General features: G+C 38.4%; 1 protein-coding gene across 3 annotated transcripts in view; it reads right to left on the bottom strand.

Moving 5' to 3' along the window:
- The window catches only part of ift81 (intraflagellar transport 81 homolog), a 93691-nt gene that overhangs the window by 51435 nt on the left and 26621 nt on the right, over positions 1-15635 (bottom strand). For all 3 annotated transcript variants that reach the window (XM_069933318.1, XM_069933317.1, XM_069933319.1), the window contains exons 8-11: positions 10909-10993; positions 9323-9486; positions 7226-7321; positions 2485-2631 (exon numbers count right to left, since the gene is read on the bottom strand). In XM_069933318.1, the coding sequence (XP_069789419.1) occupies positions 2485-2631; positions 7226-7321; positions 9323-9486; positions 10909-10993 (492 nt within the window). The remainder of the gene's footprint in view (positions 1-2484; positions 2632-7225; positions 7322-9322; positions 9487-10908; positions 10994-15635) is intronic.

Raw genomic sequence — 15635 nt, 5'->3', positions numbered from 1 at the left:
TGTATTTTTCCAGTTGCTTAAGTCTGACTTTTACAATGCCTAACTAATACACCTACATTAAGAATAAAAAGGACAAAATACAAAAAATTCTATATTGTACTTACACTGAACAAACTTCACTTGCATGAATATATAAATCTTAAAGCATGTTACTTTATTTTCATTCACATTCTTTGAAAACATTTAACCGTCGCTGCATCTGCAAGTTCCTGCCCCCCTCCATAGAGCTGCTCGAAAGATGAACGACAACATTATAGATAGTTACCCTCCCCCCCCTCAAATAAAGCTTATAGCTAAAGCCTCTGACTGGGGCGAATCTTACTAAGCAAGGATAAGGAGACACTTTAAGAGACTTTCCCCAATGGCGAGCTCTTCATCCTGGGCAATGCTACTTTATACAAAACTTTATTGAAACAGATGCTACAAGCAAAGCATGACCAAGGCATTCCACTGGCTGAATATGTGCTCTCATCTTCACCAAAGGTTTGTGGGTTAATTCAGAGAACATTTACTTGTAATTTTAAACTTGTATATATTTTTTTTTAACCAATTATTTTTTCTTTATTTATTTTTAAAAATTTCCTTGAATTCCAGATGAGGCATTTTACTGTATTTGCTTTGTTGATCTAAATGCATACATAGTCTCATTCAGATGATAGCAAATAAAGTAACTTATCAAAAAAAATGGACCACGGGTTTTGCAATTTATCATGTATGCCATTTCGTTTTTCTGATTTTACCTGCACAATTTATTCACAAGGGTTAGGGTAAGTAATTTAACTAGGATAGAACCTACTATTCATTAAGAGCTCCACTTAAAGAAATTAACAATTTGTCACCTTCAAAAAAATGCATAAGCTGCTCATGGTTTCATGTAAAACAAATAAGCAGGATGAACTTTACTCATTATGTTAATGGACTTCTGCATTGCAGCAAGACCAGCAGTGCTCATGAGTTGTTCAGCTTATTGAAATAAATGATCCATTCAGTGCAGTGACTCACAATGAAAGCCTTTTGATTCTAATGTTAAACCCAATTATTCCACATAATTACCCCTGAAGGACATCAGTAAAATTATAGTTAAACCAAATGGAATTTGGAAACTTGATGTCAACATTGTGGACGCTTCAACCTTTTCTTTTACAGCCACAGCAGAGAATACAGGACTGAAGAGGCCATAGTATAATATATAGTGTTTTCATCACTGTTCAACAAGAAGAATATCATAGCATTGGAGAGTTCGAGAGGATATTTATAAAGTTAATGCTAGGCCAGAAAAATTTTGGTAATGAAGATGGGTTGGTTATATTGGGGTTGTTTGTTTGGAATAGGAGAATGAGATAAGAAAACATAATTGAGGTATACAAGATTATTAGAGGCCTATATGAGGTGAATAGCCTCTTTATCTGAGAGACCAATAACTAAGGGACACAGATTAAGGTAGGCATAGAAAAACTAAAGGGAATTTTGAAGTTTGTTCACCTGGATGTAGGCAGGGGTGTAGAACTTGTTAACTGAAATGACAGTAAACCAGAAATGTTGATCAAATTGGGGAAAATAAAATGGATGAACATTTGCTATTGACTAGCATAACCATACATCTCTTGCATCGTCAGCACAATATTTATATTACCTAAGAGGTAAACTACAACAATTTGCCAACATTTGTTTGAAAGCCACAATTTCCCCAAATTAGGAAAACTGCAAAGGTGCCCAAGAACATTGTGGCTTCTAAGTCATACATTATCCTGAGATAATATCATTGTCCTTTCATCAGGATTGGATAATCCTGGAAAATTATCATGGAACTGTGAGAATACATTGACAAAATAGAAAGCTCAAGGGAAAACCACAACCAACTTTTAGACACAAGTAGAAGCAAATACTGGCCTTACTTCTACATTTATAAGAATAAATCACTGAAATATTCACCCACTCAATGTAAAAGGATCTTGTCAATCTTTTTGATTAGTTTTCCATATGAAATGTTAAATTGCTTTTTCTTTTCACAAATATTGCCTGCCATGCTAGTCATTTACAACATTTACTGTTTTCAATCAGAAAAAGATTTCAAATTGCTTCAAATTTCACTCAACTCTAACACAAGCAATAGATGGCCTGTGAAATTTTGTCAGAGAAAAAAAATAACAGAGTTCATCAAAGTTATCTCCTTGTTGAATGTGTAAATAAATACTCCCAACATATACTTAAAGAACAATGCCAACGTTGGCTTTAGAGTTTGCCTTAAATGACCTAGACATCACGAGTCAATAGACATTTATAAAATTAAAATGTGCAAAACAAAAATTATGCTATTATTTCTTCAACTAACTGGACAAAGTATTTATTGATACCTGGTAACCAAAGATATTCATGATAACCTATCAGAATCAGGATTTATTGTCATGAACAAGCTATGAAATTCGGTGTTTTGCGGCAGCATCATAGAGCAAACGTACATATTACCTATTTCAGTTATCTTACCTCATCACCTTTCAGAACTTCTGTGCCATCAAAATCACGAGCCTGACTTGTTTTCTGAGTCAGTTCTTTCTCCAAGCTCAAAAGTTCTTCTCTGCTTTCCTGTAACTCTTCAGCCCTTGCTTCTTTTTTTCGGGAAATGATAGATGCCTGTGTGCAAACTGAATTGTTACTTTGGAATTTGATTACTTTTAACAGCAAAGATATAAAATTTCAAAAGCAGATGATGGAAATCAGAAATAATAGAAAATACTCATCCCATTGTGCATGACCTCATATATATATATCAATCATTCAGCAGAAGTACTGCATCTAAATGTTAGACAAAAACCTAAAGCTGCACAATGATGTGCTATTTCTGGAACACCATACCACTGAAAGCATTGTCTATTACATTGTTCAACTCGGCCAAGTGTGTTGAAAGAGTCCAGTAGTTCTGGCATTAATAAGCAAGCAGAGTCACATGCTGACAGGGGAGTCAACATCTTTTCTGGATTGGGGACATGCCACTCCAATGTATTCAAAATCATACATGATTATATAGTAATATATGTAAATATAGTGAAACAGCTTCTAGTAGAGAAAAGAATGCATGGGAGACAAAATTAAATTGATTCGTAATGAGCAATATGGAGAATTAAGTTTTAAGAAATGTTTGCTTTTACATAAGCTGTGATCTGGAAAGAACTGCTGAGATGGATTCATCAACAGCAGGTGAACTGAAAGGGCAACTGCCAAATGAAAGGAAAATTTGTGCAGGGCTTTATGGAAAGAAAAGTGGGAATAATTGGTTAGCTCTGACAAAGAGCCTACACTGGCATTATGTTTCTAATGTCTTCCTACTGTGCTCTATGATTAAATGGATATATAGATTACATTAACTTGCAACATGAATTATGAACACTATTGCCTCCGATTTGGAAAAATGTTTATATCTACACACAAAGTAGAAAGTGATTTTAGAGCAAACTACTGCAGCAGGTGGACATTCAAATCAGTGACAATAATTATGAATGTTATTTGCAAAATATTCTAACAATAATTACTTATAAATTCACACTTTCCTTCTTCCATCCAATATGATAAGTTGACACAAACTTGTATAACTAAATATTTTAAAAATTATTTGTGGAAAATATATTCATTATTTGAAATAGCTTTGATATTTGTTAATGATTTTGCATGTTTTGCTTTTTTTTTTAAATATTAAACATCATTGGCTCAATCCCCAGACATAAACTTCCACTGAAAGTTGGTCCCAACTTACTGGCAATGCTCATGCAGCTCAGATCCTTCCTGATTGTAACCTTAAGGCTCTATCGCCAGAAATGGTATTGAGCTGGTTATACCTTAACCAGACTTACCTGCCTCTAACATTCACAAACATTTAAAAAAATTCTTTGGAAAAAATAAAATTAAAAGCATTAAATGAAAACGAGTAAAGAGAACTAGGAAGAAATTGCATACATTTCAAATCAAGTTAAGTTTATTGTCAGCTGATTGCACAAATACAACCCAATGAAACAGTGGTCTCTGGTCCTCAGTACAAAACACGCAGTACACCACTGGATAAATACACAAACAAACAATACATATACAGAACAAGTATCGTATATACAAAATAAATAAATATTGTTTCATGAATATGAAGCTTGGATTGTTCATGTGAGCAGTTCCTATAGTCATTCAGCATTCTCACTGACCGTGGGAAGAAGCTGCTCCTCAGACTGACGGTGCTGGCTTTGATACTCCTGAAGGAAGTAGCTGAAAGATGCTGTGTGTAGGTTGGAAGATATCCTTAAAGATTTTGAGCAAACTTGATGACACTGTTGGAGCTGGATCTAGTGATGCAGTTGTGGGTCAGTAGCATGAACAGGAGAGGGCTGAGCACACAGTGAGACAGTGTTTAAAGTTCTGCTACTGAACCGGACAGATTGTACTTTTCCATTAGGAAGTCCAGAATCCAATTTCAACAATTACATAAGAGATTATTAATTATTGGATTCTGGACTTCCTAACAGTCTTGAATCTACTTGGCAAACTGCTGTTTCTCTTGAGTGAATTTTTTTCTCTATACTCATTTCACTGCCTTTTAGTTCTGTAGTTTTGTTTGGCTCATGAACTAACTGTTCATTCTTCTTCTTCTTTGGCTTGGCTTCGCGGACGAAGATTTATGGAGGGGGTAAAAAGTCCACGTCAGCTGCAGGCTCGTTTGTGGCTGACCAGTCCGATGCGGGACAGGCAGACACGATTGCAGCGGTTGCAAGGGAAAATTGGTTGGTTGGGGTTGGAAATTTGAGAGTATAGCCTAATCTGTTTAACCTCTTATTAGTGGATAATATCCCATTCCAGGAATCAATTTGGTGAGTCTATGTTGCACTTACTATTGCAAGTCTATCTTGGGTTGGATGACCAGCCCTGTATATATTTCAGGTGCAATCTAACCAGGGTTCCAGATATTTGCAGTAACATCTTTATTCTTCTGCTCAAACCCTCATGCAATAAAGGCAAAGAGAACATTTGCCTTCCTCATTTGCCACAAAACCTACACTCTGAACACCAACATTTATCAATCCTTCTTTCTTATTTTCTCTATCAAAGTGGATGACTTCTCATTTTTCCACATTATATTCCATGTACCATGTCCTTGCCCATTCAATGAGCCTGTCTATATCCTTTTGAAGGTCTCCAAATTATTCTTAGAATGGCACCCAGATAGTTACAATCAGTAAACTTGGAAATATTAGACTTAGTCCTTTCATCTAAACCAGTGGTTTTCAAACTGCCCCCCTAAACATACATTCCACCTTAAGCAATCCCTGTGCCATTAGTAAGGGATTGCTTAATGTGGTATGTGAGTGGAAAGAAAAAGTTTGAAAACCACTGTTATAATCGTACCTGATTGACTTGTTATGCACACAGTTTCATAACAATGTCACTATATGAGGCAAGAACTTAAATGATCATGATCGGAACTTACAAAAATTCCTCCAGGTGGCCAAGCATCTGCATTTAACTCTTAAATGCCTGGCTATACTAGGCTACGTAATGAGTAAAGGGGAGATCAGCCCAGACCCAGAGAGAATGAGACCATTCATGGATCTAACCCCACCTGCGACACAAAAGTCCCTCAAGCGTTGCTTGGGGTTTTTCTCCTATTATGCTCATTGGGTGCCTAATTACGCAGATAAAGCATGGCCGCTGTTAAACTGCTAGTTTCCCCGTCTGAAGAAGCCCTCTGTGCTTTTGAAAGCATCAAACAGGATATAGCCAAGGCGACCATGTCAGCTATTGATGAGGATTTACCATTCCAAGTGGAATCTGATGTGTCAGATTGGGCCTTAGCAGCTACGCTAAATCAAGCTGGTAGACCTGCGGCCTTTTTCTCTCAGACGTTACACAGGCTGGAGGTCAAGAAATCCACTATCAAAAAGGAAGGGCGAATTATTGTAGAATCCATTTGCTATTGGAGACACTTTTTAGCCAGAGGAAATTCACTTTGCTGACTGATCAAAAATCTGTTGCCTCCATGTTCAACACCAAATTGAAGAGCAAGATTAAAAACGATAAGATCCTGCATTGGCGAATTGAGTTTTCTACTTATGATTACGATATACTCTATAACCCAGGAAAATTCAATGACCCTCCGGACGCGCTTTTTCACATGACCTGTGCAAGTCTGCAGCTAGAGCGTTGGATATGCCTTCACGATGAATTATGTCACCCAGGGGTCACTAGATTTTATCATTATGTGGTCCCTCAATTTGTCGTACTCACTAGAAGACATCAAGAAACTGACTAACGAGTGTCCCATCTGTGTGGAGTGTAAACCACACTATTACAAACCTTCTGCTTCCACATTTTAAGGCGTCTAGTCCATTTGAACACCTTAGCGTAGATTTTAAAGGACCACTACCCTCAAGTTCCTACTTCCTTAACATCTTGATGAATTTTTTCATTTTCCCTTCACTATACCATGTGCTGACGTTTCTGCTAGTTCTGTTATTAAATGTCTTGATATGATTTTTAGTATTTTCGGTATAACACTTCTCTGGTCCATGTCGGTAGCATATCATTCCTATTCTTTGTTTTCTATCCATTAAATAATTCTTACTTGATACATCTTTAATTTTGCTTCAAAATTGAAATGAATGCATCTCCTGGCTTTGAGTCAATTTCATCAGACAAAATTCCAAGCCTAGGAACTGGGAAATTTTCAGTCTCTTTCCTCCATCATCACATCACCACCTCCTGCCCACTCATCCCCCCACCATTACCACCATTCAACTCTACAATAATTTTAAAAAATTAGACATACAGCACTGTAACAGGCCAATTCAGCCTTACAAGTCTGTGCCGCCCGTTTTACACCCAATTTACCATTTTGAAGAAATCTGACGATGGAATGCAGTTGTCCCTAGACACAATCAGTTGGGTTTCACTTGCAGTGCCACCTTTTAACATGAAGTTTTGAGCCAATACTTTTCTTCATGAAGGAAAATGCTACCCCAAACTCAGGATAAGACTAAGAATGGTGGCAGGGCTAAGAGTAGATAAAGGTGACATATTGGAAAGGCTAACAGTAGAATATTAATTACTATGTTTAGATGAGAAAATAATTGACGAACTTCCAAGGCTTTGCACTCTAATATATTTTAGTCCATATGGATCACCATAATCTTATCCCCAAGAAAATGGAATCTATTAGCGCTAACCTTCTTTTAAAAATTCACATTTTCCTTACCTGTTGGCGGAAAAGGAAAAGTTTGTCATCCATTGGATCATTTCTCATCATTCTCTTTTCAATTAGTTGGTTAATTTGTATATTAATTTCTTGGATCTAAAAGAAAAGTAGTCATATCAAAGTTTCTAGAAATAAAGAGTTTTAAAAAGTACTAAAATCGATAGTACAATTTTGTAAGAACAGTGCAGTAAAGTTCCAGATATCACAACAAAAGCAAAATAGTTTGGACTCTAAAAATCTGAAATAAAAACAGAAAATTCTAGAAACAGTTGTAAGACAGGCAGCATTTTTGGATAGAGAAACAGTTGACATTTCATGACTGGTTGATATGACAGATTACTGAACTGAAAAATTTGTGAGTAGACCAATGTGTTGCAGAAGAAATGCTAAAGTGGTGTGGCATTCCAAATATACAGCAAAAACACAACATAACCAGAAAATATTACCACAAGCAGAGGCACTGAAGTGCATAAAGAATCAGATGGACTCAGCTGTCAAGGGAGAATATGGGATTAATGTATCAAGTATGAATTCTACATTTCAATGACACATCCATGTCCAAAATACTAACTCCTCTTTTGTCCTGATACAAGCTGCTTGACTTGCTTTTTCCAATCATTTGTTAAATTTCAGAATATTTAATATTTTATTTCCAAAGGGAAAGGTTTAAAAATGCAAGTATAGATCAAAGGGTTGAAAAAGTTATTTGGATCATTTTTCTCTTCTTTAGCAGTGGGTATTGAAGACAAAGAATTCTATTTGTTGCCTGAGTAGGTATCAGCCTAGGGTTCAAACCATAGTCTACATGTTTCCTGACTGGATTAGAGTGGAAATCGAAAACTTCTGAACAATAAACATGGAACATCCTGAAATGTTCTTGCTGCTCCCATTTCAACAATGCTGTAATAACTGGGCTATTCGTGGAGGAAAGCACTTAGACCTATAGCTTTTTCAGCAATTCATGAATTGTAATGGAGAAGAATGGATCAGTTTCAGGTCATTTTTCTGAATGAAGGTAATTTAATTGTTTTTAAGTGTATTCATTATTTAAATTAGTCATTTTTAAATTTGTCTAAATATATGACTTTTTTTTTAAAAAAAGTTCATGATATACATGTTGGCTTGACAGCTGCCAAGAATTTCTAGGGATGGGACAATGTTTTTTGCAGGAAATGCCTCCGCAGTTTGCATTAGTGGCTGGCTTTGGGGAACTGGTTTTTGGCCCTTTTATACAATGGAGACATATTAGCGATACTTGTTTTGTGCTGTTAATTGGAAAGAGCAATCAACTTTCTTCTTGGTTAGTATCAGGCACTGGTAAAATAACCTGTATTTCTTTAAAAAATGCCAATGTGTCCAAATTAATGAGCACCTAAGGGAGGGTGGTATCTTCCTTAAAAATAAAAGAAGATTCCCCTAAAGATGGACCAACTGATAACAACAATGTCAAGACCTCATTAATCTAGAAAAGATGCTGTAGGTTTGATTGTTCACCAAGGAAGGATGAACAGAATCATCCCATGGGCCACATGCATCACAGGGTAAGAATGAGATTGCGGTTAATTTAATCAGTAAACTATTGAGGAAAGCAACAAAATATTTTATTCACTTCTTGCACAATGACTAAAATGTTCAATACTTATCATCACATTGATCAAAAGGACCATAAAATGTGAGCAATGTTTCTTGATATTGTAACAAGAGAAATTGTAATTTCCCCTTTATTATTAAGTATTTTTCTTTGTAACAACAAACTAAGCATGTGATGAATTCGTCCATTTTGACAAGTAATTATCATTCTGTCCAGTAAAAGGCTGGAAAAGAATCTACATATTGGATATTGATTACAGTAAAATGTAAAAAGAGATACAAGAATGTTGTCACACAACATTGTTTGACGGGTTTAATGTATCTTAGATTCTGAACTTTAAATGAATGGGAGGGGAGGTAGGGAGGGTGGGATGGGAAGAGGGAGCGGGGGGAAGAAAACGACACTGTATATATTTGAAAAGGAAAATGTATGTATCTTGATCAATGTGGTTTATAGTGTGAAAAATAAAAAATTTAAAAAAAATGAATGTTGTCACAAAACTGCACCTTAGCTTCAAGTTCACTGAGATCAGATTGTCCCATAGCAGGTTCCATGACCACTTTTTGTAAGTAATGAACAGTTTTCTTCTTGCTCTCCAATTCCTTAGGAAGTTTGTCAGAAACCATGTAAGTGTTAAATTTGATCTCCTCGTCCAGCCTCTTCATCAAGCCTGAAATGAACATTCAGCTATTATTAGGCGTTAATATTTTAATCTCAAAATAAATCCATGCATATTAACTGACTGTTTCTGATTTCTGCTGCTGATTGTTTCCCTTGAATAGTTTTATTTTTGGTTTCTTGAAATGTCATGCATTACTCAATGGTAACTTTTGAAACTCCAATCTGCATCAGCATTCATAAATACTCAAGTCCACCACCACTTCCGTGGAAAAATTTCAATAATCCTTTTATTCTGGTTGTTAGACAAGTCATCTCAACATTATCTCATCATGGAACAAGTGTGCCTTCTACTGGTTGAACATGAGGTTTCAGTTTGTAGTCGCTCAAGGCCACCTTCTCAAGGACAATTAGAGGTGAGGCATTACCAGCACAGGCCATTTCCTCTGCGAGAATAAAAAATTGGAACTGCTCACCTTTCTGTTTCACAGCAAGAAGATGAAAAAGATCCAACTTTAGGCAAATTAAATAAAATATTACACGTGATTGCAATATATAAAATCCTGCTTTGCTGTAAATTCTACGTGGACTTTTTCATGATTACTCCAATAATGAATCGGCCCAAGTCACCTTGGAGCAGATTCAGGTCACATTCAGTTTTCAAAAAACACGTCAGGTATACAAATCACATTAATATAATTCAATTACCATCACAAAAAAAGAATATGGTTAATCATTCCCTTCTGACCTTTTAGCAGTGTGACCACTACTCAAGTTCTGAGGGATTGCCACCAAGTAGAATAATGCAACTTTAATAACAGAGAAGGGTCTGGGCCTTTTCAGAAAAAAATTCACGTATAATTAATAGTGTTACAAGAGATCACTTTAAAAGACTTCAATGCAACATTTTTTTTTGCAGATTATGCTCCTATTAGCTAGCCAGAAGAAGAAAGAGGCAATGCAAGCAATTCAAGCAATAGTCTGAAGGAGAGACACAGGTGCTGCCAGTAGCTTATTGATATGTCAGCAAAGTAAAATATTTGCACACCTGCCTTTGTTGTTCAAGATGGTGGCCTACCCAAACTATACGAGGAGACTGAAAGAGGAGTGGAGTTAATAGAAAAATTGCTAAGCATTCATTATCTGTGCAGCAAAGCCAAGTCTCCAATATTATTGGACCTTCTTGCCAGGGGACTAAAATCTTACTCTATGAAGACCAGGAAGTGATCAGTGCACAATGACCATCCCACATCAAGAAACTCCAAAGGCATCGTCCACTTATCAGAAATGATGTGGAGGCAAGTGATTCTCAAATCCAATGATCTGCCCAAAAGAAAGGACATCTTCCCATAAAGCAGGGCTGTTTAGTGACCAGCCTCATTTCTAGCCTATTTTATTTACCTTTGTAGAGTTGTTTTCCCTATCATTTCAATTTGAACAAATTTTCTTTAGTTTAGTTTTCTTTAATACTTACTTTCAGGCTTTGCATCTGCTGAGGCCTGTCGGAGGCCCTTCAACTGCTGTTGTGCTCTTTGTAGCCTTTGTTCTGCATGGAATAACTGCAAATATAATATATATTAAGTCCAAAGATTCATAAAAATGGCAAAAAAGAAAAACTATTTCTTCTAAATGGATGAAAACTTAACCTAATTTACTTCCATAATATCAAACTCTCAACAGTCTTTCAGGTTTCACAGATATTGGCCCTGATTAAGATCACAAGATAAAGGAACAGAAGTAGGCCATTTGGCCCATCGAGTCTACGCCACAAATCCACCCTGAGCTAAACTGTTCTCATTTCTTGTTCTAATTTCCTGCCTTTTCCCTTGTTACCTTGATTAATTAGATATCTGTCAGTCTCCCCTTTAAACTCTCCCAATGATTGGGCCTCCACAATTGTATGTGGCAACAAATTACACAAATCCATGACCCTCTGGCTAAAGAAATTTCTCCTCATCTCAGTTTTAAATGACTACCTTCTAATTCTAAGACTGTGCCCTCTTGTCCTGGATTCACCCACCAAGGGAAACATCCTATTCACATCTACTCTGTCCAATCCCTTCAACATTCAATATGTTTCTATGAGATCCCTCTTATTCTTCTATATTCCCATGAATATAGCCAAGAGTCGATACACATTCCTCATATGTTAGCCCCTGTATTCCAGGAACCATCCTGGCAAATCTTCTCTGTACTCTCTCCAACATTATTACATTCCTTCTAAGACAAGGGGCCCAAAACGGCACACACTGCAAATGAGGTCTCACCAATGTGCCATAGAGCCTCACAACACCTGTTTTACACTATTCCCCTTGAAATGAACATCAACATAGCGTTCGCTTTCTTTATTGCTGATCCAACTTGGTGGTTAACCTTTAGGTTATCCTGTATGAGGACTCACAAGTCTCTTTGCACTTGCAAATTTTGAATTTTCTCCCCATCCAAATAATGTCTATTATTTCCTCTTTCAAAATGTACAACTGTACATTTCTCAACATTATATCTCATCTGCCATTTCTATGCCCACTCTGCTAAGCTGTCCAAGTCTCTCTGCAACCTTTTGGTTTCTTCAACACTTCCTACTCTACCACCTATCTTGGTGTCATCTGCAAATTTAGCCACAAAATCATTCGGCCCATAATCTAAATCAGTATATATTGTAAAAAGAAGCAGCCCCAACACCGACCCATGCGGAACACCACCAGTCTTTGGCAACCAACCAGAACAGGATCATTTTATTCCCACCCTTTGCTTCCTGCCTATCAGCCAATGTTCCACCCAATTTAATATCTTTCCTGTAATTCCATGGGCTCTCATCTTATTAAACAGCCTCTTATGTGGCACCTTATCGAAGGCCTTTTGAAATTCCAAATACACAACATCCACAGCCTCTCCCTTGTCCATCCTACCTGAGCTTTCTTCAAAGAATTCCCAATGGTTGGTCAGGCAGGATCTTCCCTTCAAGAATCCATGCTGGCTTGGACCCATCATGCCATGCACCTCTAGGTATGACATAACTTCATCTTTGAGGATCAACACCAATTACTTCCCAACAACTGACATCAGAATTATTAGACCTATAATTTCCTTAAGCCCACTTGCTTAAGGTGGTGTGTGAGTGGGAAGGGAAGGTTGAGAATCACTGCTCTAGACCCCATTGTTACTGAAATATTTTGCTTGCAAAAAATTGTCATTGGCCCATTTCCTTTGGAGTTATGAAATCGTGCACATAACGAGTCAATTAGAACTACATTTGTGATTTTCCAATTCTCTGGGACCATACCAGAGTCCATTCATTTCTGGAAAATCAATTCCGATGCCTCCACAATCTCCAAAGCCACCTCCTTCAGAACCCATGGATGAACGGGTTATTATTGCTGATTTCAAACAAAAGCTTTTCACAAAAAGCTAGTAATTTCCATGCTATATTGGGTATCTCTAATAGTAATACAGTAAAATTCCCATTATCTGAAATTCAATCAACCATAAACTCAAACTGGGGGGGGGGGGGGGTTAGGAATTGAGGAAATAAATAAATAAATATGAATGAATGCAACTGGGTGGATGGATCTGCGGGGGAAGCACTGAGACTTCATTAGTAATGTTCAGGTTTGCGCAGCTAAACTAGCAATGTCCCTCAATGTGCGCACATTCTTTTCACAGTCGCCACTTGTGTGGAGTGAGTTGGGTTGTCAGCATGAGGAAGGTGTGCCAAGAGGCTGACTGGGATACTTGCATGAAGGTGAGTCAGGTTGCCTTGGTGAAGGTGGGAGAAAATATTCAGACAGCGAAGCACCCCGGTCGTGTCCCGCTGTGATAGAATATATAGAGTATACAGGAGATAAATTGGGAAAGGTTTGTTAGAGCAGGTCACACACAAACACTTTAAAACACAGAATTTTTGCAGGAGCTTTTGCAAGAGTGCTCAGAGTCTCATGGACTGTCATTTGAAAAAGGCAACAAATGTAACAGGCAGTAGCAGCTTTGTCTGGAAAACAAAAAACTCTCTGGAAGGTCATGTGATCTTTGCAGGCAGAGAGCAGAAAAAAAAGAGACTTTGCTCTCAGAGAGGAGGGAGTGAGAGAGAGAGGAGAGACACAGACGTCGGTTCCAGAGAGACAAGCTGGCAGGCTTTGGAAGACGAGCTAGTCAAAGAAGAGGACTGGCTATCCGGTGTTTCTCTTGGAATAGAGGAAACAGAAAGGAACTCTGTGGTGACCTGAAAGAAGGAAGTTATCATCTGGAGAATCTTGAAGGGGGCAAGTTGTAGATGTCCTGGAACAACAAAAACTCTCGCTCTGAGAACCAACAAGAATCCTTCTGAGTGGTAACCATTTATCTGTTAAGCACCAAAGCCGGGTGAACTTTATTAATGTTAACTTCTGTGCACAATACAAGAATTGCCTGCAACCAATGAGATTGGACTGTGAACCAAGGAACTTTGCTGAACTTACACACAACTTACACACACATGCACTTAGCATTAGAAGGGGGTTAAGTGAGTCAATAGAGATAAGTTAAAGTTTGATTCTATTTTCATGTTCAAAGATAATTAAAAGCAACTTTTGTTTAAGGAAACCCTTTGTCATGGTACATATCTATTGCTCCTGGGTATTGGGGTCCTCTGGACTCATAACATTTTATAGGGGTTCGTCCGTTCAGGATTTGAAAATTGGACTTTTTGTGATTTATTAATTAATTGGTTTACCCATGATGTTACCCAAATCATCCAAGTGCAGCAGATGGGCGGTGCGCTTGTGACACGATAGCCTGAAAGTGTGGGTGAGTAGCTCTTTGAGGGCACAGTATTTGCCTTGCTTCTAAAGCTGCCGTAGGAAATAGATGACCTTTGCTGCTGTCTCCTGGTTGAGTGAGCTTACTGCTCAACCAGGAGACAGCAGGTGTCGTCGGTGTTGATCTGTTAAAAGGTGGAAATGGGCCTCAGCCTGTTTGAAGTACACATGTGGCTGCGATGCCCAGAATGTTGACAGCTTGAGTGAGACCAAGTGGAGAGCTGCTTGGTCCGAATGTAGCATGCATGCTGCGCAAAGTGTGGAGGAAGAACCACACACACACACACACACACACACACACACACACACACACACACACACACACACACACACACACACACACAGTTGATTCGAGGTCGAAGACTGATTTATTGCTCTTGCCAGCATTGTTTATATTCACTCTGTTTATATTCACAGGGGTGACGTCATTGCAGTGCCGGCCTTCGACTGGCCGACGTTCCTGCCGTTGCCTGCTGTTTCCCACCATGCGGGAGGTCACACAGGACGACAGTTGTTGGACCCTGCAGGGCCCTCGCGATTGCCAAGTTCGCCAGCCATTAAGTGAGCTGCGTCGCGACTCGGTTTGTAGGCCGCTACAACACAATTTTCTTTTTAAATACTGAATTTTGAAATATTTGACAGAATGACAATTAACATACAAAAATTATTTTTTTTAAAAAAGAGCCAACTGCCAACTTCCACCCTGACCTCAAATTCACTTGTTCCATTTCACGCAACACTCTCCTTTTCCTCAATCTCTCTGTCTCCATCTCAGAAGAAAAACTCTTGACAGACATCTTTCTATAAACACATCAACTTCCATAGCTACCTCGACTACACCTCTTCCCATCCTGTTCCTTGTAATGATTCCATTTTCTTAATTCCTCCGTCTCCGTCACACCTGCACCCAGGATGAGGACTTCCATACCAGATCTTCAGAGATATCTTCCTTCTTCAAACAACATGGCTTTCCCTCTACCACTATCAACTTGACGCTCGCTGGCATATCCTCCAGAATCCACACATCTGTCCTGGCCCCCTCCACCTCAATGTGCAACAAGGACAAGATTCCTCATCCTCATCCTCATCCTCACCTACCACCCCAAAATCCAACACATCCTCCTCCGCCATTTCCGCCACCTACTACATGATCTCACACCCCTCTCCTCCCCACCTTCCACAGGGACCGCTCCCTTTGTGACTCCCTTGTCTACTCCTCCTTCCCCACCAATGGTCCCCTTGGGACATACCTCTGTGACCTTACGCCCACACCTCCTTCCTCACAACCATTCGAGGCCCCACACAGTCCTTCCAAGTGAAGCTACATTTCACTTGTGAATCTGCAGGGGTCATCTATTGCATCTGGTGCTCCTGTTGTGGTCTCCTCTACACTGGAGAAACTGGACGC

This window comes from Narcine bancroftii, chromosome 4 (genome assembly GCF_036971445.1).
Source record: "Narcine bancroftii isolate sNarBan1 chromosome 4, sNarBan1.hap1, whole genome shotgun sequence".
Taxonomy (NCBI): Eukaryota; Metazoa; Chordata; class Chondrichthyes; order Torpediniformes; family Narcinidae; genus Narcine; species Narcine bancroftii.
This window is presented reverse-complemented; position numbering and strand designations above follow the sequence as displayed.